Source organism: Rhopilema esculentum, chromosome 3 (genome assembly GCF_057945365.1).
Source record: "Rhopilema esculentum isolate cy_ngs chromosome 3, ASM5794536v1, whole genome shotgun sequence".
Taxonomy (NCBI): Eukaryota; Metazoa; Cnidaria; class Scyphozoa; order Rhizostomeae; family Rhizostomatidae; genus Rhopilema; species Rhopilema esculentum.
The window spans coordinates 1,783,241-1,809,131 of record NC_142817.1 but is presented as its reverse complement, the minus strand read 5'-3'; the positions used below and the strand labels follow the sequence as shown (position 1 = coordinate 1,809,131).

The window sequence follows — 25,891 nt, the reverse complement described above, 5'->3', positions numbered from 1 at the left end:
TTTCCCCCCGAATGATTTTTGCGGTCAAACCCCTTACAACTTTTCAAACTTCATTTCTCCGTAAAATCTAAAATACAAGCACAAAAAATATGAAAAATTGTATCCGGCCTAAAATTATGGTGATAAAACCAAATTTGAGCTTTAAAAAGTCGTATAATTAGGTTAGGAGAAATTTTCAAAACGAGGCCGTAGGCCATCTTGAAAAAGCCTCGAATACAAAATTCCCGGAAACTGACAAAATCATTGCGGACGTAAAATCACAAAAAATGCTAAGATGGCCGGTAGTGACGTCCTACACGGTTGGCAAATTGTATGTTTTTCTTTGATATCTTTGCTTGGTTTGACGGGAAATTCAATTGTATGTTTTGTTATGTTTATGAGTGGTCCAAACCTTCGTTTCGTGCCGTTCAACGCTTACATAACATCGCTTGCTGCAACAGATCTCTTGCTGTCTGTGATTGGAATTCCGATTTACGTCATTTCAAAATCTGCCTTTCGCCATCCAGAAGGAGTTGCTGGAGACATTTTGTGTAAGCTCATAACAGGGAATCTTGTTCCGTTCTGGCTAGCTGGTACATCAGTATATTTTCTTGTCTTGCTTAGTTTTGAACGTTACTACGCCATCAAGGACCCATTTTTGGCACGAACTAGAACAACATCAAGAAAGACAAAAATGGCGATAATTGGGGCTTTTTTATGCGGTCTTCTTGTGCAAGTACCAGTAATTGCTGGAGTAGAATTCACGAGAAGTAATGCAACTATCAGCAATTACTGTACATATGCATGGAAAAACAAGACTGGTGTTTTCTTCATATATCTTGTTACCTTAGCTTGTCAGTATGTCATACCAGCAATTTTATTTGTCATAAACTTCGCGCGTATTCGAAAAAGCCTTACAAATTTGGATGGTGCCTTGAGGAGGCAGTCGTTACGGAAGGACCGCAACAAAGGGGTTGTGAAGAAAAAACGACGGACAATAAAAACAATTTTTATTCTAGTTATTGCATTTTTTGTTTGCTGGACCCCGAACACAGTGATGTTCTTTTTATTCCAATATGCTGGCGTTTCTTCAATCAAAGCAAACTCAGACACTTTTGAAGTAAGTGTTGTGCTGGCATTTTCAAGTGCCTGGGTAAACCCAGTTTTGTATTCCTTTCAGAGCCAAGAATTTCGATCACACTGCAAAACATCATTTGAAAAAATTAGAAGAACTCTTGCATCTTATCACTTGTGGTAAATATTTCAAAGTTCATACTTCTTAAATATAAGTTTGACATTGCTTGATAAGATAACAAATTCTTCATCGGATGTTGATAAACTATTTACAAGTTAATTGCATTTTAAGTCTCTGTTTTGTGCTTGCCATTTAATGAGCTTTAATTCATAACATTTCGTATCAAGTGTCAATTTAGGTGAAATTAATTTGCACATTCCTTTGTCCTTTTTATTTTTTATAAAAAATCTGACCAGCCATAGAAATCAAGTGAAAGATGGTTACAACAATAACACAGTCCCTATATGTCCTTGAAACTTTTGCAATTTTTAGCTGAAGGCAGGGTTGTGACTGCATCTATGAAAACTTACATGTTGCATCCAGTTCTTGGATGAACTACATAACAAGATGAAAAATTCCTTGGCATTTTTTGAGGTTTTCGCACAAAACAAAGGAGGCTGGGTCTTTTACTAGTCTTTACAGAAAACCAATAGTTTATGAACGATTTATTCTTAGGAATTTCTTTAATCGAAAAAAGAGGAAAATGGGCCTGATGGAAACCTTTCCCACAGAGCACTCATGGTTTGCTCGAAAACTAAAATTAGACAAATCAGGGAAATTTTTCTGGATTATGGCTACACAGAAGATGTTATTTTGACATGTTCAAGGGAAAAAGTTGCTAGCTTATCAGCAGGGGAAAAGTTTGGTCCATAAAATGCCTTGTATATCTGATAATGTCCTTGGTTGGCAACCTTTCAACAAAACTTCAAAATCAAACTAAAATGATCATAACTAATAGCTTTTCTGCTGTGAAGCTTCGAAGATTTCCAAAGAAGTCTCATTCGGTCAGTTGTAAAAAGGTTATGCTCCCGAACATTCAAACGTACTTTCTACAAATGAATAGAGTAATGGATTTTTGTGCAGATGTGAAACTTGGTATGTAGGATGCACTTGTCAATTATTAGATTAATTGCCAAAAAAATATGATGCAAAAAATTGGTTTTGATTTAATCGCAGTTATTTCCAGATTCTATCTGGCAAAAAGTTCTTGGTGGCATCCAGTCATGCTTAGTATACATTCACTGATGTATTTGAACCATCAAGGAAAACATTTCTTTTGATTATTGTGAAAGTCTATATGTGTGAAATCTTTCTAGATCTTTCTAGCGTTTGAAAATTTTGATTTCAAAAAAATTCAGTGGGATTAATTTTTGATTGCCCAGCTTTATTTGTAAAAAAAAGAGATTTTACTGCCAGAAGTCATCATTGCTTCTATTCCTCATTCTTCCATTAGGGCCTTTGTTACATTGTACATTCATTGACTAAAAAACCTCAATTTTACCATACAATGCCAAACTTTGATTTCATGTAGTTTTATGTAGTTAAATTTTCAGTATTTACCTCTATCTGGCAATCAACATCAGCCAATAAATGAGCATGTGAGAGGAATCACACTCACGGATTGGTCATTTTCATAATGAAAGATGCCTTACTGTAAAAGCTCTAGTTAGCCCCCTCTCTTTTAAGCCACCTCTTTATCAACCCTCCCCTATATAGGGTCTCTTGACAGATTTGAGGGTGACAGGATCATTCAATACAGCCCATGTAAAGATTTCCTTGAAGATACTGATTTTTATCCTTTCCAAAGAGTCCCAGAGGACGAAATTTGTTCTTATGAAGAAAAGAACATTTTATTTTTTTACTTTTACCAAACTTTGGAAGCTGCTTGCAAAGTATTTTGAGAACATTTATTAGCCTAGCCCCCTTCTCTAATAAGCCCCCTCTTGGACAGAAAAAAATTAAAACTCCCAGGGCATAATAGAGCTTTTACAGTAAGCCCCTTTAGTATCAGTTCCTAAACCAAGAATCACAAACTTGGAACTAAACGTTCACGAATTCATGGTCAGGCCATACTGTCATATGTTCCAGTTTCCTTACTTTGTTTTCTTAGTTGGAATGGCAATTGCCTACCTATAGCTTAACCAAAGAGGAGATTTATAAAATTGTGAAGATTTGTTTACAAAAAGGGTTGTTGAAAAGGCACGGACAATGGATATTGAGTCTCTTGGCCAGGCTGTTGTGATTTGATCCTGGATGTGATGTTACCAGGACACATCCCAAAAATGTTTTGAAGAGTCTGTTGCAGCATCCTCCCCTTTTTATATTATGATCAGTTTTGCCTTTTGCTGGCAGGAAGAAATGCTGCAACTCTCCTTCTGTCATTACTGTCAAGAGAATGACAACTGATCACATGGGGGTATCATGTGACAGTTTAGTGGAGATAACATTGGTAGATATTTATAAATTGCCCAGGACCCTGACTCAAACAAACTTATATCTCTGCTGTTTGCCTTTAAGATTTGTTTTCCTGAACAGGAAATAAAGCTACTATTGGGCTAATTCTACCACTGACCTGTCTATTTTATGTAAGGCACACAGAACAAAATATTGATGACAATAGGTTGTTGAAGAAAATGAAGAAAGGGTGAAACATTAAACATTTTGTGTTGTTTGTTTAGTGTGACAGAATATTGTTGGGGGCCTTTATATTGGCCAAGATAGAGTGGGGAGCAACTTGAACAACAGAGCTCTGAATGATTGACACAGCAGAACTGTGACAGCTTCAAATGCACATATCCTTCAGGTTTTGGAAGTACTGTTACTGGGCTCTGAACTACTAATTGCTGTGGAATGAACTATCACTGGGACATGAAACAAGACCCCAACTCCGGAAGAAAAAAAACACATACAGAGACATCAATTTTGCACCATGGTGTACCTCTATTTTTGATCTATCATAATCAGATTACAGAAAGCACAGATATCACTGTAGTACAATTTGTGTGATGAAATACAGAATAATGGATATTTATTGGGTGATGGAAAATTTTGTAAATTATCTTAGATTATGATACAGATGATGGATCAACAAAAAACCTTGTTTTCAAAACAAAAAACTAAACACAACATTACTACAAATTTCAAGACAGACAAATAACATGCACATGAGTCGAGAATGTCTTTATCATTCTGAATCACAACCTTTTCTTGATTAAAAAGTTTGCTCGCATTTTTGAAATCATGGAATTCAGAATGCCAATTTTTGCTACCATTGAAAATAAATTTATGTGTTTTCTTTACAACAACCCTTATTTTCAAAAGACAACTCTCAAAAACCAAATATTTCTGTCTAATAGCAGATCTCAATGTGCCAAGTAACAGCAAAAACTCTAAAATCTTCCCCAAAAAAGATGAAAACTATTTATATCAGCACTGCTTTCAATGAAACTTATCGTAAATGCACTGTCCGCATAGAGCCAAATTTTCACACGTGGCTACGATTAAGCCAGAATTTAAGTGCCTTTGCCTATTATCAGTATATTATCTAGCTCAGAAAATGCATTTACCCCAGCAGTGAGTGCCCTTTTACTCAATAAAATACAATTGACAAAATTACACAAGCACCAGTTTTCACAGTCAATTACCTTCCAGACAATATCAAATATGTTGTTGCCCAAAGGCCTCCGAAAGCTAAAGCATTTGTCCAAAACTTGCTTTTCTTTGACATTGCATCTGACATAGCCTCCTAGGAAATTAAAGCTCCTGTTAAGTCCTACATCAATACATTTAGTACTGTACTAATGGGTTACAAACTTCTTAGAGAGCTTTATTAACAATTTATGGTAAAACTAGAAACAATTGTGGCAATAATGGCAAAGAAAATTTCATGTCAATGGGAATGAAAGCACCAATGAGCATGGGTTCAATAACATATATTATTGCATAGGAATTACAAAAATTGATTTCCTTCAACTTTTAAAAAGCAGATAAAACTTAATCTATAAATACAATCTACAGTTAAAGTAATCTTACCAAAAAATGATATTGATAAAAAACTGTAATAAGCCAATCAATTAATGGTGCAAGTGGTTCAAGCTTTACAACTTGGTCTGCGTTTTCAAATCTCGACCAAGGGGCAAATGGTAGATTAAGAGCGCCAAAATGTTTGGGGGGGGCTCAACATGAATAAACCAAGGCAAGGGAATTATTGGGGGTTAAGCCCTTGTACCCCTTGCTGTCCCTGACCTTAACCCCATATAATTGCCTGCAATTTTTGACCATGACCCTTGCCTTATCTCATGGAGGCTTTTAGGGCTGAATCAAGAATTTAGCAGCAATGCAGCAAAACTTATAAGGAAATATGTAGGTCTGGTCCTATGCAGCTAAGCAATAAGTTGCTTTTGCCTTAGTGCTCCCCTCACAAGCTCAAATGTTAAAAAAATGTTCTAAGATAAATATCAAAGAATTGTTTGAATATTAGAGCTGTGTGAGAAGTCTAGATTGCCATTTTGTAACCTTGAATTTAGTGCTATGTCTTGGAGTGAACAGATCACAACTATAAACATTCCTTATTGGGTAAAAGCTGGAATGGGATGGGATTTAATTTTATTGTTTTCCAGAAACTTTGCTTTCCCTATTATCTATAGAGAATTAAGGCATATAAGGCCAGCTACTCTAAAAATGAGTTCATACTGCATTAAACTTGAATTGGACAAGGCCAAGGTTTTGATTAGTTGCCTAACAAGCAGGTTTAAATGTACTATAAAAGTATCCACTTACCCAGCCACCATTTTTGTTTATCCATGGCATAACATGTTCATCTATGAACTCACAGAGCACTGCAGTGACTTCAACTACAACTTGAGGCTGTTTGTGCAAAATGAAATAGTGGCAAAGCACTCCAGCAAACACAAATATTGATACCACCCTTCCCCAGTTTATACCTGTAACTATAATCTCTTTACATACAGCAATGAATGTTGCTCGAACATTTTGATTTGTAACTGTAAGGGTTCTGGAAAGATGTTCAAAAAACTGCTCATTAGTATCCTCTAGTTCTAAACATAATTTTCCCATTAGCAGTTGCAATTCTGTTGGGTTTTGAGGTGGGATCAGAAACTCTCTAGGCAGCCCTTCAAGCAAAGATTGATCCAGTTTAGTTCTAAGACGGAATGGAATGTAGTAATAGGCCAGCTTTGATGTTGTCTCTTTCTCACTTTCACCACTGCAGATTGGCAGGTAGGAGAACAAGTGCTTGTGTACAGTGTTTATCACATCCATTTCTCTGCCTGCTCTTCGTCCTTGACCTATAGAATAAAAAAGATTGTCTAGGCTGGGCTGGTTGGTATCATTTTCTGTGGGAAATTTGGAAGTCACCAAATTGGCTGTAATGTATAATTGGTGTATTAAGTGCAAAATCAAGATGGAAACTGTGGTAGTCAAAAATATAGCAGGATAGAAACAAAGCCTAGTTGAGTACTGTCAGACAATCCTCAGAGTATAAACATCAAGGAATAACTTAGGGTAGGCCGAAATTTTTATTGATAAGTTGATCAAAACCAACATCATTGGGCTCGGAAATAGGGGATTAAACAGCTTTTGAAACACTAGAATGGTATCTCAAGATTCATATTCATCAATTAAACTACAAGAAGTGACAGAGTTAAAATGATTGTTAATGTTATTTCTTATTAGCTAGATTAACCTTTTCCTTAGAACTACGAAAACAAATGTGTTAAGGTAATTTTTTCAAAAGTATCATAAGTGTCTAAATTGTCCAGGCCAATACAGAATGCCACACTCCAAAGAAGAGGAAGTGACTCTAAAGAATAGGAAGTGCTACAAAGAAGCAAGAACATCTATAAAAAAACTAAAACAACACACTCAAACAACGAAAACACAATCACAACCAAGCAACTCAAGAAACACACAACACTGACTACAAATGCGAATGGGGGGGGGGGGATGAGTCACATGCTTGCAAATAACAAGCTAGCCTGGGGGGGTAATGTTAGCATCGCTTGCCAGCTAGGGGGTGTGTCTGTGTAGAGCTGAACTGATCTGAAGTCAGCCTGACTAGACCAATCAACTCTGGGGTGGCTTACAGCATATTAGACTAATAATAGTTTAATAACAGAGCTATAATAGTCTAATAACAGTTTTTTCCAAAGCTATAGGCGTAGTGGCCCTCAATTTTTTTGGTAGACCCTAATTTGGATTTGTGATTGAGGCTTTGCAGGTGAAAAGTCTTATATTGAAATTCTTTCCAAAAAACCCAAATTTCCATTTCCTTTGTTTTTACTCTGTGAATGTGACTTGTTTGCCATACAAAACAGGTATGGAAGCCATTGTATTTTACTTGCATGTTATTAGCCTCTTTGGTCTAAGGCTGCGTTCACAATGGGCGCTTAAGAGTCAAGTTTATGCTAGATTGCTCCCATTTTTGGCTGTTCACATTTCCTGCTTTTAAAAACTTGTGGAATGGCATTGTTCATAAGGATTCTTTTGTTTAAAATACATTCATGTTTGTCGGAGAGCCCCAAATTTGAAATACAAGAATTGGAATTGAAATGTAAGTACAATCATTTGTCAGCAGAAAAGCGATGATGAAATGAGGTCCAACAGAGAGAATTCAGTGGATCCATCCCTCTCAAAAAGCTAGCTCTTTATAGTTTGCAGTGAGTGACTCCTTTTCTACAGGAGCTTGTAACTAATGTGGCAGCTAACTAACAAGCAAAATTGCATTAACTTGGGTCTTTGTATTTGGCAATTTTAACACTACAATAGATTCTATAGAAATTATCTCATAGCGACTGAAGACAAAAAGATTGCCCAGTGTGAACGCAGCCTAATAACACATTTCGGGATGCCTGCCCCCTACTTCATGAAAGAAAATTGCAAACAAAATAACTACCATAAATCAAATTGGTTCTGTGCAATGGATTGTTTTTCAAGCTTTTTTCTATGTATTTGAAAATGGCAAAAGTCTAACATAAGAACAACTTTTATGCTAAAAACGACACAAGGCTGTACACAAAGACTTCTCTTATAAAGATCATTACGGTGTTTCCAGGAATTGCTTAGCAGTTTGAATATTGTGTCTCAAATTGAAACTAAAAGCAAATAGACAGGTCATCTGTTGGAAAAATTAGGCCTTTTTTCCTGTCAAGGTTTTCTCTTCTGATTCCTTGCCAAGAAACATGCTGGAATAGATTAAGACTTGGGGCATGTTGAAATTTGCCGAAAATTTCAAAATGGCGGAATTTTTCAAAATGGCGGAATTTTTCAAAATGGCAAATTTTTTACAATGTATTGGCTACAATGTATCGATATAGTCTTCTAAGACGAGCATCACTTGGCACCAAAGTGACCTACTATGTTAAAAGCATGTTTGTTGTCATGACTAATCATCAAAAATTCAAAATGGTGTTCTTAAAGTGGCAGAACTAAACAAATCAACAATTTTGGCGCTTCGCTCCATAAAACAAAGTAACTGTGGCCAGAAACCATATAAAAGTTAAACAAACGCAACGAAAAAGGTTCTATTATGGTCCAACTCCATCATAAATTTCAATACTGAAAACTAAAAGTCATCCTAACTTCCATCTGAGTCAGCATCAAAGTCATAGTCACTATCATCTGTGCTTTCTGCTTCACTGTTTTCACTTCCACCAACAACTTCTGCTCCATTATCAGTGTCCTACTGGTTGTTATTTGGGGAAACTGGTTGCACGTATACTTCTTTCCATCCCCATGTTTCAGTCAACAGAGGAAAGTTAATCATCTGCTTTGTGCATTGATGCCATATGTGAGCCTGGAGCCATTTTCATCATTTCCAAACTTGACTTGACTTTCTGCCTTTCGTACATTCGAATTATTGTGTCAACATGGCATTCATCTTTTTTGCCTCCCTACATGACAATTCGAAAGAACTCTTTATCAAGAGACAAAATCCGATGGAAGGAAGAGTGGAACCAAAGTTGTTCAGCAGACTATAGCATCTCAATTTGACCATCTTTTTCCATGATATTAATTTTTCAATTCCAAATGGAAAAGACGTCGTATCACAACCAGTGATTCTGTAGTATGCTGCCAAAATACTACAGGCTTTTATGCCGATATTTGAACATTTACGAATATTGACTCGATATTTACGAATCTTTCATGTCCTATCTTCATTTGCCACTTCTGAAGATCTTAGGCTGCAGGTGTGCAGAATCTGAAGTATGCCTTTGCATACTCTTCCCAAGTCGGTTCACTTTTGATTGACCTTACTGCAGCCATGCCGTCAATTATCCACGCTGCTTTAGACAAAGGTGTTTGCACTTCTGCTATAGATTCTTCTATCAGAGAATTTCATAATGCAACTTTCCAGCCTTGTCTGAGATCACTGTCAGGTGATGCTAAAGCTAGTGGAACAGTTGTAAAAGGATAAGAATGTGCGTCTCTTGGACTTGTAGCCTTTACCAAAAAGTGCTCCAAATGTTTGCCTGTCCTCCTTGAGAATGCTTATGGCTTTGGAAACCTTTTTGCCGGCTCCATGCCAGTTTTGATCCTAGGATTTTTATTGATGCAAATTTACTAACCCTACTTTCTTTGGCTTTGAGTCTTTCGTCAATAAACTCAGCATACATTGCTTCTCCTACTGCAGATGAATTCAGAAGTCCCTCAATGACCGATGGCACGATTTCGGCTCCAGTTTTGAAATGTCTTGCAGGACCATCTAGGAATGGATCATAATACTTATCAAGTTGCAAAACAAGATCTTCGGTCATTGCCTCGTGCTTCTTTATCGCACAAACAGTTGATTCTTTGTGAACGGACTGCGTCAAAACATTCAAACGTACTTTCAGTATGGCTCGAACAGTAGCCATGAAATGACTGGTCTTTACAAAGGTATCAACAGCCTTCTCATCGGTGCTTAATCCACCTTGCATGGGGCTCCCTCTGACCCTTACCTCTCTGTTAATGGTTGTTTCGGTTACCAAGTCGCCATGATTAGTCAAGTATGGTTTGCCAGAGACTGAACCACCAAAGCCATTAACCAGAAGGTCATTCCATGCTCGCTCTTGCTTTGATCTAATATCCTGCAGCTTGACATGTTGAAATGTCAGGTAACGGGTATAGTTTTGATGCCCAAATGCAAAACACTCGCAACAAAACACGCTCTGCTGCTAAATGGCGCTCAATTGTTTTTTCTCTTTTACAGCACTGACGAAGCATAACATAGCCGAGACATCACGAATGTATTGCATCATCATTTGATCCTGTGTGTCAAAGGCATCTGTTAAATTGTTCATAATCTGTTTGAATTCTTGTGAATTAGTTATGGACTTCAAATTGGCGGTTGATTGGACAAGCCTCAAATTCACAATTTTCCTTTTGAATCTTGGACTGAATTCACCTTTGTTCAGGACACCCTTCATTTGATAGCGAAGCAAGGCTTCAAAAGCCTGTTTTTGTAGCCTTATGCTTCTATGGCAATGCCTTCTTTTCATCGCTTGACCAGCAGACCCTTGTGCTATTACATCGGCATTCATCCACCATTCCTTAAGTCTGAGACAAGAATACTTTTTTCCAAGGATATTCAAATTGACTATTATGGGATGGAAGCCGCCCAAGTAGGTGATGATTTGATCGTACTTCCCTTGGTTTAGCCATTGAATAATAAGAACTTTTGAATAAATTGCTTGATCTGCATGAAGAAAAATATGATCTATTTCTAGCTGATCAAGCATATTTTGAATCATGTCCATATACCATTTGACGACGTTATCATCTGGAGGAGTAACAGGAAGATTTTCTAGTTTGCACCTTCTTGTAGTACAATCTGTTGAAGCTTTCATGAAGTTTGTCCATGATGCAACTAGCTGGAGAGCATAAGTGTCTAATCCAGGCTGTATTTCTAGAAGCATCTCTTTACTTACAGCTCCACACAATACCCAAGCTACATCACGATGAAATGCCTCTTCAATCAGTGGTGAATCTTTGATTATGTCTTCAAAATCAGGCATTGCTGGAAGGCCTGCCCGTTTCTTTGGAATAACATATAAGCCATAATCTTTCTTTCCGTGGTGCAATAGATCTACGAATGATTCATATAAGCGTGTCCCTTTATCACCAGGAATGATGGCTGGAAAATCGTTCCCATGGTGTAGTGTGTCGTCTGTGACCCAGTCAAAGTTTGTTGTCGGCCATCAGAATCATCAAAAGTATACCATTTTGATTTCTTTAAGATCAGTCATGACAACAAACATGCCTTTAACATTGTAAGACACTTTGGTGCCAAGAAATGCTCGTCTTAGAAGACCATATCGATACATTGTAGCCAAAACATTGTAAAAAAATCGCCATTTTGAAAAATTCCGCCATTTTGAAATTTTTGGCAAATTTCAACATGCCCCAAGTCTTAATCTATTCCAGCATGTTTCTTGGCAAGGAATCCGAAGAGAAAACCTTGACAGGAAAAAAGGCCTAATTTTTCCAGCAAATGACCTGTCTAAAAGAGATTCAATGGCAGCTTTTGTCATGAAAAAGAACTTGATGGCATTTATATTTGCTTTGACACCATCGATACATTTCTCTGGAGTATCAATTGCTGCTGTCATTTGATCTTTGTAGCCCAGGCAAGCTTGCATGTGTCACCTAGTCTTCCTGTTTTTTCATAAGTAAAAACAAGGATGTCTGAAGAAAACCAGGACATCCAGGTCAAGTGTATTAAACTATCTGTCTCCTCCAATGCTTTCACTTGGCCAGCAAAAGGGAACATCTACTGGATTCCAGTTACAAATATTCTGTGGAAAGTAACCTCGCTTAAAATGAGACACAACCACAAAGCAAAGAGAGATTTTGACTCTGTTCGACAGTTTTACCAAGTTGTGTAGTTAATAAGTACTAAATGATAGATGCAGCAACATGTTGTTTATTGGTGATGTTTTTTGGAAATTATTTTTTAGCAAAATAAATTATTACATTTGATCAATTTCTTTGCCTGTTTCTTGTTGATCGAAACATTCTAGTACCATCTGGGATGGTCAAACCAAAACAATGACTAGAAACCTTAACCAAAAACAATAAGGTTGTGCCAATTTGCTGAAAAATCTGTGTATGTTGCCCTCCTTGTACAAGATAAATAATCAATTTTTGGGAGGTTTATTTCTCAAATTGACTTCCTAATCACCATATAAATTCATCTTTTAAACATTCATAATCAGGTTTTAATGTTGGTTTAAACTACTGACCAGGAAGTATGATATCTGTCAACTGTAAATTTTTGCCGACTTCAGCACTTTTTCGATTCCCTAAAATTTTAACTTCCCAATGAGTCCCCATGACTTTTCTCCTGATTATATTGAACTATGACCAGCATCACATTAGAGAAAATTTCAACCATCAAAGCAAATTCCATCCTACTTTTCTGGGGGCTCAAAAACAGGGACCATATTTCCTCAAACTTTAGCCTGGAACAATTTTGAGAGCCTCATAAATAATAATTTCTTCCCTCTGATTCACTTAAAAATTGCAGTTCACTTTAGAAAGTTGCACAAAAATAAGCTTTGCTTCATAAAGATTTTTTTAATTCAAACACTGGCCCTATAAAGTTTGAATTTTTTGCTTCCAGAAGTAAATTTTTAACAACATTAGGACACCATTATAGGCCAAATATTGAAGCATGAATTTTTTGTAATTTTTTTTCTGTTACTGCTCCCCAAAAGGTTCCAGAGTATCAGTTTTGAAGGGGCTACTAAAATCAGATCAAGAAATGTTGGAGCTTAAAGTTTACAAATTATTTGTTTCCACCTCCCAGCATTCTGCATCAGAGCCAAAGCTAGAAACTTTGAAGAACCATATCTTTGGAATGCTACAAGATATCAAGCTGAAATTTTCAGGATGTTCCTATCTTATGGATGACCCGTAGTCCACTTGGCATGGAACGATCCCACGCACCACAGCAGTGGCAGAAAATCAAGGCTTTTTCCTCTAAAGTCTGCAGAAAAAAGCAAAACAAGTACGCCCCCTTTCAGTTATTTCCAAAAATTGTTGAAACCCCAAGCAACATTTATTTCAGCAATGTATATTGTGTGTACGATATTAACATTCACCATGAAGTGCTAAATTGACTTCATGCACATTCATCCTTCAGCCCCTCGCCTGTTTAAATTTTATTCCCAAGGCCTTGTAGCAGTCGGAGCCATAGTGAAACTCGAAAATTGATCTCCCAATAGTCCTGGTGTCTAAACCCACCAGCAAAGTCAAAGTATAATCGCAATATTGCATTTCGAAATTCCTGCCTTGTATTTGTATTGAAATAACTGCTATTCACAGCGATGTTCCTAAGGAGACATATGTATAAGGAATGAATTATGTGGTAACGACAGTGATAATCACGAGGGGAATACCTTACGTCATCGCTATTAACGACAAACGGTCCGTGGCTTCTGAGAAAACTTTTTGACGTGCCCATGAAAAATTTGGTTTTAAATCTTTTACCTTCAGTTTAGGGTACGTTTTAAGAATATTTGCGAATCTGTTTTTTCACTGGACACCTGCAATAGCTACCACGCGCAAACTGCTAATAATAAGCACGTCGAGGTTTTATCCTCTCCTGAAGTCTAAAAATCCGTATTGCTTCAGGGTTTCCCTCAAAATCAACTAATGAAACAATAATATACTTGATTATGTAGCAAAACCAACGTCCTTTAGGAATATGTTCAGACATTTATAATTCGACGTAATACACCTATCTTTATTCTTCGTAGCTCAGGCTGTCCTCACTATCAAAACATAAGAAAAATAAAATAGACGGTACAATTTTCGCAATTCATAGAAGATAGGTACAAATTTAGCAAAGGCAATAGATTGTTCAAAATTTAATATTGCTGCCATTTAGAGGTTAAAAGTTTGTATATGACGAGCAACTTTCCGGGATATGAGATCGCATACGTACTGGCCTAGGCGTATTGCGAGATTTTTTCGAGCATATTTGGGCTGCTTATGAATGTAAAAGCAGCATGAATTTTATATCAATATGACAAGAATTTGCCAAAGAACCAGAAAATGGTCTTACCTTTGTGAAATTTCTTCACATAGAAGCCTCAGAAGACATTTTTTTGGCTGGGATAGCCGCCAACCGACCTATCTAAGCAACGTAAAGTTCAGCAGGTGAATTGTTGATTGATGGTAACATTCCAGTAATTTCCTTCTGTCGAATGCAGTGATTTGATTGGTTGAAGTAGCAATTTCTCAAACCTCATTGGCCAATTTTCTTTGAGCCTGAAGAGAAAGTAGGGTCCAGGTGACAACTAGGAGCACGTTTGCGAAGAGAAAAGAACCGAGTTTTGGGGTCTATGAGGCACATGGAGTCATTATAAACACAACGAAATTGCCTTGCTACTTACATACAGTCCTTCATCTTGAGAAACAATGTTACACGATTTAAAAACAATAATACGCTTCCTTGGAAACAATCATCATTGTTTTGGAAACAATAATCCGCTTTTTGGAAAACAATGACATCCCTTTTGGTAAGCAATGCGTGGTAAACGTTTTGAGAACAACCCACCTTTACACATGACATATTTAAGATACGGGCTTCATATAACTTGGCCCACGATAAGCCTAATCATGATTGGGCTTGTCCAAATCACTTAGGCCATGATGTCTATTGGGCCACAGATTAGGAATAGTCTAACAACGATAATCAAAAATCAATAGAATATGGGACAGATATGGGACAGATCAGTTTGCAAATGCAGTGCCTGTCAGTCCAGTATAACGCTCTGGCTTAGTTTCTATCAGTGTAATAATGTATATTATAATTTATCCTTTTTGTTCAGGTAGATTCGATTTTGATTTGTTAACTTTGCATTGCATGTATGTGTACATGAGCACTTGTGTTTATACTGTGAGCTAAAATGTTCGATTGAATAAGAATAAATTTACAACAATGTTACGATTTTACGCTTTTTAGCAACAATGATAAACTTGAGTGTAAATAATTATTCAAGTTTTAGAACTCCATATCATGGGTACAAGAAATCTGTGAAAGATTTTGCGACTTGACAGTGTGGATGACATTTTCCGGCTTGACAATTTTCCCGCAGAGACAAAAAATCAATTTTTCAGGTGTGGGAGGATCACAACCTCCAAAAACAAGCATTTGCAATTTTGCCGAAAAATGAAAAAAATTACCGATCAAAGTGCTAAAATTGTATTTCAACTGCAATTAGCCAAAGATGGGAGAGCTCCCCCACACCCTGCAATTTTCGCTCAGGTTAAATTTTCATTGTATTAGAGAAATCAGATTCAGGAACAAAGCAAAACTGCGACGAGAATCCAATAAGAGAAATGTTTCAAAATAATTTAAATTGAACGAATACTAATAAATTTTCTTTGCCCGCCGACACCACTATGCACCCCTGAAGATCATATGTTAATGAGCACAGGTGGAAAATCTAGCAACTTTTTCATCCCTCGATGTCATCTTTCTCCATCATTTTCCCCTCCAGAAACCATTGGCGTGTAGGAGAAGACACTTTGGGGACAATCTCGGTCCAGGAGATCGATAGAAAGCCTTCAACGTTGTCTTTTTTGTAAAAAGGCAAGAAATGACTAACGACAGTTATCTAGATACAGTTCACTGCGTAGTTTGCTACAAGATTTTCTTCGAAATCAAATACAGCATAATCTTGAAATGTCAATATATAAAATAGAGTATTATTTAAAAAAAGACATGTTATCCCTTGTCAAAACTTTGCACAATCTACAGATGCAAGTATTTTCATTCCATATAGTCCTATTTCTCTTGGATTCAGACTTCAGAGAATGCATTAGAATCCTTTCTTTCTTTAAAAAATTTGAGGAATTGTCGACCATAAGAGGCTTGTTCTTTAGGTTCAGTCGAGGTCTCAATTGTAGATGGCCAATTTCAAGACAATCTATGCGTGTCAACTGTCAACTTTCAGTTTTTTCAAAATTTACAAACGATACTTTTGCTAGATTCCTATTTTCGCTAGACTGTATTGCCGATCTCGGAAAGGTTGTCCCTATAGTTAGAAACAGCGCTTCTTTTCCTCTACTTTCTGGTTTTAATCTTGCTCATCCTTATGTTCATTGTAATTCCATGTGTCCACTCCTTCTTTTCTTGTTTATGATTAGACAGAAGACATCTTTTTTAAAATTCCTGAAAATAAAATTACAATTTTGACTTAGGATATTCACCTTTGACTCGAAGGCTGATGGAATTGTTGTCAAATGCTCGTCAGCACAATTGATATCTCAGTTAATAATGTTGAAACATGATTTTTCAGTTATTTAATCTAAATTTTCCCTAATATATTAATTAAAATATATCTCAATTACAAAGAGATCTAATTTCTAAAAAAATGAATGAAAAAGAAACTTCTGAAACGAGTGCAAATCTCCTTTTGAGAGATGACATGTTGGCAATTAACTACTCTTCTGTTCGCGCGTGCTCATAAGACCTTCGACGCATTGAGCAAGCTCGGCGAAGAATCCAGCTATCAAACTTTTCAACGTTTCTGCGCACGTATGCTATTGATATTAAGGAAGTCACCGTAAGTGCAGGGCGAAGGCATCGATGCCACACATTTTATATTTTTCTTTTATTTTTCGTTGATTAGATTGGCATTGGGATGGCCAAAGTCTCAGAGAAGACTGTCATGGCGGACAGATGGGAGTCTTGCCGGCTAATTTGGGCTCCGGAAGTGTGTTTAAGCAAACTTAGCATCTTTTGCACAGTTATTTTCCTTTTGATTTTAGTTATTGTTCTATTTCTTTCAAAGTGTCCCCATTTTTCTCAAATTAGCCACTTTGACATTTCTTGGATGATTCCTTGCTGATCCACTTCAAAGGTATCTTTACATGCTCTGGTATCAAATTTTATCCATAAATATCAGGTGTTTGGCAAGGAACCAATTTTAGCCCACGTGGCCAATTTAACGATACCATTTTGAGATGGTTACCCAAAGGAAAGGGGAAAGCTCTAGATAGGCCCTTTCAATCTAGACTTGGTGTAATTGTTTGACACCAACAGGCTTGTTCTTGTAAGGATAAGTTAGTTCAGTTTATGAAAGGTACTTCTAGAAAGTTTGCACCTCTAAATTCTGATATGAAGACGAGTCTCATAAAGATTCAAAGGTGAGATTTAGTAAATGTTCTCCAGTGGCTAAATATTGCTTCATGGTAAAGGAAGCCAATGAAATGATGGAGAACAACCATCTCTTCCTGTTCAACCTAGAAGGTTTGAGTAGAAAACGTATGGAAGGCAAAATTTATCTTTAATTAGAAAATTTTTGGAGAGAGAAGGGAAATTGCCTTTTTCAGTGAAAAGAACAATCACTGAGGGACAGCTCTTGTATTCAATAAACTATTGAAAAGCAATTCATGTTGTACTTTTCAAACCCTAACCTTTTGATAAACCACAAATTTATAAGAAACCAGTGCTCTGGTGCAAGCAGCTCTGACATAAGTGCCTCTGGGTGGGATCCATATAAATTACAAAAAGAAATCTGTCATGCAGAGGCGCTGGAAGCTTCATGATGCGATTGGGGCAGGAACCGCAGAAAGGGCATCTTGGGGTAGCAAATTTTACTGCCAAAAAATCGGGAATCATCTTTTAGCTAGTGACGAAACCTGGTTGTGGGGGTGATGTCCCTGTCTAAGTGAAGAAGGTCGGGTGGTTTAGAGCAAGCCTCTAGGAAATTTTTATATTGCTACACCTTAAATTGTCAGAAAATGGGAGAACGTCCATAAAAATACATTTGAATCAAGACTACAGTCTAACATTATTCTCAGAAATTCTTTCAACCCAACATCAACCATCAAGGGAGGCTTGACCCAATCCTACCTTACTTAAGAACAAAAAGTTGTTCTGATGATCATGTACATGGGTATAACGTTTAGAACTCCTCTGAACATACTGTGATATTGAGAGCAGAAAGAATCATACCATTCTATTATTGTTACTTCTGAAGAGAGACAGCTTAGCTTTTAAAAGGCTTCAAAATTTTCCTTTTAAAATTTCAGATTGCTCCAGAGTTCCCAGGGTTCTCATAAGAAACTCAAATAACTCAAAAGCTAATGACTTTAAAAAGAGTTTTTAGAACTGGCTTATACATTTGCGTTCTAGCCAGGGACAAAATTTCAATATTTTCATGAGGGGGTATTAAGCTGTGATGCCTGACGAAAAGGCATGTCATGCTTGACTTTCTAAATCTCCTAACTGTAAAGAGAGCAATTTAAAAAAAGAGATTGAAGTAGGGTTTCAATTTTATCACAGTTGAAAAACAAAACAGCTTGGAAATTTTGGAATTTACAATGTTTTAACAAAAATAGAAACTCCATAAAAGAGCTTCAGTTTTATTTTCTGAGTTTGATTTTCAACTTTCTGTTGCTCCGTTAGGCAATTAAACATTTTTAAACACTCAAGTACAAAGTGAGTGTATCTGAATTCACCATAATACTTGATAGGTACACCTATCATCAAAGCTCAATTTTTGTGTTTTCGTAACCATGGATATTGTTCAGAAATGCAATTCATATCTTAACCACAGTCATTTCTATTCTGTGTCTCTACAATTCCTTGATAAATTTCTATAATTTCCCACTTGAACTGTCAGCTTAAAACTTTCTGTTACTTGTATCAACAATTTGAATTTTCTTTAGTTAAAAATGGCCATTTTTGGCAAAGGATGCAATACTTTCGGACTGTTGTGTAAAACCTTAAGAGAATTTCGGGGCATAAGTCCTTATGAATGTATAATGAAATTTTTATACATTTGAGAGGAAAGTCTTGCTTGATTTTTCTCAACAGTGTATTCCCAGATGGCATATCCTTCTTGCTTTGATTTATTATGCTTCAAAAATGGTCAGTGCTCCATGGGCTCTGACACAGGATGGAAAGCTGGGGGGGGGCATGCCCTGTTTTCATTTCCTTCTTGCATCAAACACACTTCTCTCTCCCTCTATACTTTTGCTGTCGATAAATATGTCAGACTACACTTCCACATCTCGAGGAGAAGATAAACATGTGCACTTTGAGCTCGAGATGAAAGACAGAAATGTATTCTGTTGCTTGCCTTGTTTCTGTTTTATTTTCCCAACTGGGTGGAAATTAAAAAAAGATGGGGTAAAAAGATCATAAATTCAAAAACCTAGCTGGGGACAAAATTTCCAGATTTGCCTGACCGATATACTGGCAACCATAAATTTGCCTGACAAAAACATAACATGGAGCACCCAACCCCCCCTCCCCCCAGCAGTTTTCCTCCTGATTATAACACAGCTTACCAAATTCAAGCCAAGTTTTCAGGATATTTGTTAAGGATTTCAACTAGAGGGGATTCAAAAGGGGCAAACTAGGACAAGCAAATAGACCCACTGGAACAAGTTTCTTCTTGATCAAAAAAACATTTTGAATAAACATCTTGAATTCAAGGACATAGAAAGAATTATAAAAGTTGGGGGAGGAGGGAACATTGAAGGCACCCTAATAAAGATTCCAAAAAGGGTAAAAAGGCTGTTAAGATATTATTTTTTTAGCTTAGTTCTGAGTAGTACTACCGAAAGGTTTCAAAAGCCTTGTGAAACAAGTGAAAGACGAGGCCCTTTGTTTGCAAGATTAGCTAAAAATCCATTCCAGGGTATTTTTTGTAGTCATTTTCCTGCAATCCTTTAGAAAATTTTACAACTTTGTTATGCCTTGAAAATGGTTTAACAAGCTGTAAAGCCGGAGGACCCCCACTTGGGTTTTCCCATTGGCTCAACATTACAGTTCTAAGATTATCTTTAAATTAAAGAGATTTCAGGTATACAGAATAAGTACTGGAGACCCAATTTATCTGATCAGAAAAGAGCAAACTGTTTCTAGAAACTCCTGAGAAAGAGCAATAAGAATCTACCAAGCCCCCGGTTGCTTATGTACAAAAGGAAGAAATTTGGAAGACATTTCAGCAGCATGAAATACCATGTTTACATTGAAAAAAGATCTTACTAGAATATAAAGTTCTTGTAGAGCAATACAATCATTAGAAGTTTATTGCTTTGCATTTCAAATTCTGAAGGCCATTACACATGGTCAAGCCTGAAAAGCAAACTCTGGGATAGGATTTTCGACCTTACTTTTAAAAAATGCTCACAACTTTGCAGCACCATTCTGACATAGCAGACATAAATAGAATATGCATTACACCACACCATTTAACAAATGGTTATACTTCACTAGAAAACTGGCTGAAGGTTGCTAGATCTGTGAGATTTTTTTCAGAATCCTTGAGAACATAAGGCAATTTTTAAATCTGAAACCGTTGGCAGACTCAGGAGACTTAGCATGGCAACTGTGCTTTGAAGATTGAAGCCACAAGTATTTGAAGCAACTTTGAGAGCTGGTCAAGAGTGAAGTTGCTCTTTTAGAAAAGTTCTGAAAAGTGGAATTGGGCCTTTATTCCCCTTTGCTAGTGTCATTGTTCAATAAAAGATTGTTCAAGCATGTTCCTTCTCTGCAAAAAGTACCAAATTTCATTTCTGCCTTCTTATTTTTCTTATGTATCTCTCTGCTCTTCGACAAAAGTTGTACTTGAGGTCACTACCCACCATGTCCAACTCATTCTGGTTCTGTTAGGTTATTATTTCCCCCATGGAATTGCTTGATTTGCCACTAAATGTTTTAATTGCCCTAATAAATCAATCTAAATTTTTTCCAGATGATGATGGACCAAAACTCAGACGTGAAGCTGGAAAATCTCACACAAGTTTCTGTCCATGGTAGTCACTTAGGTCAAGTGGAGCCAATGTCTGATGATGTATCAGATGACCCATCCTCCCCAGAGTCAACTACATTTGATGACAGTGACTTGCTCAGTGGAGGTATGGCATTGTTTTCAAGCAAGTAAATGTACCATTTTTGTTTTTATAGTTTGTTTGAGTGGAGAAAAATAGGCAACGATGATATAGCAAAGCCGAATCCCTTTGATAGGGAAGGCCAAGCATATGTTGCATATACATTTAATGTGATCTTCTTGACGTCCCATTTTGAGGAACTTGAGAAGTTAGTTGGCCGGTCCTTAAAGAAATTAAAATTTGCCACGGAACACTAATCCCACATTATCAAAAGGCAAATGTTTCTGAAAAGGGGCCTTTTTGTGGACTAAAGGCATCTAATCCTAAAAATATGTGCCCTTTTTGAAAAAGGGACACTTTATATTGTGGAAAACCTACATGGCATGGGTACTTTTTTGTTGGTTTTTTTGGTGAAAAAGCAAATTTTTAACAACATACGAAAAGCATTTATTCGGACTCTCCTCAGAGGATAAAATGCCAGAAGAAGGCAAATCAGAAAAATGCGAGCAAATGACCGGTCTAGTTGTCCAATCAGTACCGCATGCCTATAGAAAAATTACCACTGGAGTCCAAAAGAGAAAATGTACTCCTTCTGTCTACACAATGGCGGCTTTTCCATTTGTATGTAGATCGGTTCAAAAACCCAGTGGCGAGACTGGACTCTGCCAATTACCCAGTGGCGATTCTAGCCAACACTAGCTATTACTTTGGGAACTAGTAGAATGTAAAGCAGTGGTGTGGTGGCTCAAAATTAGCTAGCTACAAGGCACCGGTTCTTAGCTCCCCATAAATATGTCCTTGGTACAGCTCTATCAAGGCTGTTATCATTATGCCAAATAGTTTTATTAGTGGTGTAAGGAGCAGCTGTGTCCCCAGGAAAAATAACAAAGAAAAATTGTTACAGGGGGCCCCTAAAGGCTCGGGACCGTTTGTTATTTGACTAAAAGTAACTTTGTTCTGTTACTCCACTGAGTTTTATCTGTTTAACAATAATGCATCATGATCATGGTTTTCAACAGAAGAACTAAATTTCTAAAAAATAAATGTCTAATAGCTTTATGAGGTTGATTGGTAAAATTTTTCCATAGTAGTTATGTCGTCTTATATCCAACCTCCATGAGATCAAGCAAATCATTCTGTTACGCAGAATTTTAAGTCATGCAATTTCGATAAGCAATAGTAGATTGCCATGGTATACTGGGATGGTATTGGGCTGACCCTGCGCACCCCACCGCAAGAAGGTGGATCTTCGTGATAATATGTAGCAAATATAGAATTTAAATGATTGTCAAGAATGAGTTTTTCTTGGTAGCTACAGAACTCTTGGTAACACTTGGTTTTTACTTTGTAACTTATTAGAAAGGTGCCAAAATTTCATAAATGTCCACCTCTGTTACAAACCAAAACGCTTATCGGGGCCCCTAGTTTGTTAAATAAATGCAATAAAGATAGCATTGAGGAAAATAAAGAGAGCAAACCCTAACAAAGTGAAAAAACGATTGAACAGCTTCGGCAGAAAACATCGAATTTTTAATAGAAACTTTTGAAAAAACTTGGGGGGGGGGGCAAAACAAGGGGCAAAGAAAATTTCTGGGGGGGGGCCGTGGCCCCCCTTGGCCCCTGTAGAATCGCCACTGAATTACCTGAAACATACCGTCTGGTTTGACTAAAAGGCGTTGTCCGATTGCAGAATCACTAGTTTTTACTGTGTTTTTAGGCCTACAAGATCGAGGATGCTGTTCTCTTTGAGGGACAGTTTTGTTTCTTATGTTGGAAGGAACATGTTGCTTTATCCATGTTGAAGAAACGTGTTGTCTTGGCACGTAAATTAGAAAAAAGCGGAACTTTTTGGGTCGTAGAAAGGCAATCCTCATGAATTAACGGGAAAACCTTCCTAGTACTGTAAACAATACGAGGATTGACAGCAAATTCATTCTTGTTAAAACTTTAGTACACAGGTCACTCATGATCTGCTTGAAATCTAAACTCCACGCTGAATTGGACAAACCCAGAACGATTTTTCTGGACAATGGCTATTCAGATGTCATTTCTTCGTACACTGGGGAAAGAAAGGATCGCAAGTTTTTCGGCTGTCAAAAAGGTTTGGTCCGCAAAAGTGCCCAGTTTATCTTAAATTACCATTTTGGTAACATTTCATTGCGATTCGAAAGTCAGATTAAACAGGCCATCACAAAATGTTTCTTTGCTGTCAACGGCTGGTTTTATGTAGCAATTATAGCACTTTTATCTGTATACATAAACTCCCAGCAACCTCATGTCACAATATAAAATAAACAATTGTTCTTGCTGTTTGAATGGAGGAAAAGTCAATAAGAGACAAACCACTGAATGTGCCAAAAATTACATAATTGCTATCAACTCATTTTAAATTATTCTTGACTTTTTAGGAAACTTTCATTTCTGATCCACATACTTTAAGTTAAAAAATTTTCTGCGGGTAAAATTTTGGACAATAACTAAGGCGCAAATATTTTCTGACATATCATTTAGATATTCAAAGCAAAACAAGGTCAGGCTACTGATTCACACATGTTTGTAAGATTGTTTTCGTACTCTTGAAAAACTTGAAGAGGCTCTCAGTACTGAAGATGCGAAGAAACTTTTGGCACCGAAGTTCTGTGACGTTTTGATAGACGATGAGAATGATGACTTTATTTGTTTGGAATGATAATTGTAGTTGCTTGGAAGAAAGCCAAAATCATACCTTTATCAGGATATGTTATAAACTAGCATTTTCTTTGTTAGGTGGTGTGCCAGATGACGTCACGACACACCTTGCCAACGCTGGACCAATTGGTGTCGCTGCTGCTGCGGCCATTGTTACTGGCAAAAAACGCAAGCGACCTCACTCATTTGAGCTGACACCATCAGTGCGTAAGCGGCAAGCAACGCGATTGCTCCGCAAGTTGAAGCAAGTCATTGATGAATTTACCACTCGTGTCGGTCAGCAAGCTTGCGTTGTTGTGTGCTGTCCAGGAAAGGTGAACTCATCCTTTAAGGTATTTGGGGCTGCACCACTAGAAAATGTTGTACGAAACTGCAAGCAGCTGATTATGAATGACCTCGATAACGCGCTGCAGCAGCAAGCTCCGCAGCCCCAGCCTGACACCTCAGGTTTGCATGAGTTGCCTCCTTTAGTTGTTGATGGAATTCCGACGCCTGTGGACAAAATGACGCAAGCACAGCTGAGAGCATTCATCCCAGTCATGCTCAAATACTCGACTGGAAGAGGGAAGCCAGGATGGGGAAAGGAAAGCACTAGGCCGCCATGGTGGCCTGAGGACGTGCCCTGGGCAAACGTAAGGAGTGATGCAAGGACAGAAGAAGCTAAGGCCAGTGTCTCTTGGACAAATGCGCTTAGAAAAATTGTTCGAAACTGCTACAAATACCATGGTAGAGAAGATCTACTGATTGAGTTCAAAGAAAATGGCGAAGCTCAAAGTGTGTCACATGAAACACAGTATACTCAAGTTCAGTACCCCCACATGGTACACACGATCAACAATGCTGATGGCACTGTCTCAATTATACAAGTAGATGCTAGTGGAACTGTTACCACCCTTTCCGAAGCCACAACACATTCTGAAGCGACCCAAGCTGTAGCAACGCTTGCAGAGGTCGCTGCTGCCTCGCAAGGGGAAATGATTCTACAAACCCAACAGGCAACATCAATAAGCATCGACCCAGCTGCCCTGCAAGGGGGTGAGGGTGTCACTACCCTTACGGAAGCCAGCCTTCAAGACGGACAGCTCCTCCTTGGTGATGCTGCATCAGCGGCAGCCGCAGCGCTTGTTGGTGTGCATGAAGGGTCGGGTGTTGTCAGCATACCTGTTCAGGCAGCTGCTGCCATGATGCAGATACAAGGAGGAAATATCATACCCATCTCAACTGCCACTGCTTTGCAACTTATATCTTCAAACGCAGCGCAAATATCGCTTGCATCGCACACAGCCCTAGCTGCTTCAAGTTCGCCAGTAACAAACACCACTTCAAGTATTCATTTAGACAGTTTACCAATATCAGAGCATTCTGTCGAGAAGTCGCACAACGAAATTGTCCCTGTAGCGGTGCATGCTGTCGAAGTGGACTCACTGGGCGAAGATCCTGAAAGTGCAAGTCAGTAGTTTTCTGTGCTGTCTCAAAGACCCCCTGTCGCCCTCCAGTGCTGATGTTCACAATATGCTCCCGATAGTTGGTCAGGTTGTTCAGTTGAAGCCATTTCGCAGAAAGCTTTTGCCGATTTCGTTCAAAACAACACATTTTGTATTGGAAAGATATAATTGGCAAAACAGTTTTGCTAGTCATTTATTCTGTATTTGAAAGAATAGCTCAGTTTTCGGACCAATTCTCGCATGCGACATTCCTTTTGTTCTTGCTGTAGATGAGTTTTATGTAAGATTAAATTTATTTTCTAGGAATTGTTTTGGTTATAATTTTTTAATTGTCGATCTCGCGAACAGATTATGTGTTGATCATACACAACGGTTTTTAGATTTTAGGTCCTTTCTGTCCCTCAAGTTTAATGAAAAGCCTCGAGAACACGTGATGTTGACATAGTGATTAACAATTGTTTCAAATGATAATCTTTAGATGCAAATCGGTAATTATACATCATCACGATATTAAGATAATCTTTCCTTAGAAATAATTGTTTACTTTTATTTGTCCAATCAAATTGTTTTGAATGGAATGCTGGTACGGTTTAAACATGGAAGCTTTTGATTGATATGTATAAAGCGGCTTCAGAAGTTGAGAAACTTCAGCCTTTTTCCAAACATCCCCCGTGCTGTACCATCAGGCTCAACTGCATCATCAAAAGGCAAAATGTTCCAGTCTAGTTGTCAAGCGATAATGTAGCACGGAGATCAAAGTAGTTGTTTTAATTGTCTGAAATAAATTTTAATTTCAGAGAAGCTGAGAGGTGTCTTCGAAGTAGTCTGAATATTTAGATAAAGCAGA

The 25,891-nt window shown here is 37.6% G+C and overlaps 3 protein-coding genes across 7 annotated transcripts; 2 read left to right on the top strand and 1 right to left on the bottom strand.

The window, feature by feature from the left end:
* Positions 1–90: 90 nt before the first annotated feature.
* Positions 91–6,075, top strand: LOC135692948 (neuromedin-B receptor). The gene has a single exon (XM_065211309.2). It carries the CDS (start codon positions 275–277, stop codon positions 1,235–1,237), a length of 963 nt encoding a protein of 320 aa, XP_065067381.2. The 5' UTR covers positions 91–274; the 3' UTR covers positions 1,238–6,075.
* LOC148960487 (apoptosis regulator Bcl-2-like) lies at positions 3,975–14,272 on the bottom strand. Its single transcript, XM_089110960.1, has 3 exons — positions 14,121–14,272; positions 5,834–6,360; positions 3,975–4,799 (listed from the first exon to the last, which is right to left on the bottom strand). The coding sequence occupies exons 2-3, from the start codon at positions 6,332–6,334 to the stop codon at positions 4,695–4,697; spliced, it is 606 nt and encodes a 201-aa protein (XP_088967086.1). The 5' UTR covers positions 6,335–6,360; positions 14,121–14,272; the 3' UTR covers positions 3,975–4,694.
* A 128-nt stretch (positions 14,273–14,400) lies between these two features.
* LOC135692944 (DNA-binding protein P3A2) lies at positions 14,401–25,891 on the top strand. Of its 5 annotated transcripts, none has more exons than XM_065211302.2 (4): positions 14,401–14,577; positions 20,776–20,938; positions 22,863–23,012; positions 23,678–25,891. In XM_065211302.2, exons 1-4 carry the CDS (start codon positions 14,563–14,565, stop codon positions 25,054–25,056), a joined length of 1,707 nt encoding a protein of 568 aa, XP_065067374.2. In that variant the 5' UTR covers positions 14,401–14,562; the 3' UTR covers positions 25,057–25,891. The 5 variants fall into 5 exon arrangements, with proteins under 5 accessions (XP_065067374.2, XP_065067375.2, XP_065067373.2 ...); XM_065211303.2 differs by lacking the exon at positions 14,401–14,577 and adding an exon at positions 16,497–16,629; XM_065211301.2 differs by lacking the exon at positions 14,401–14,577 and adding an exon at positions 16,636–16,779.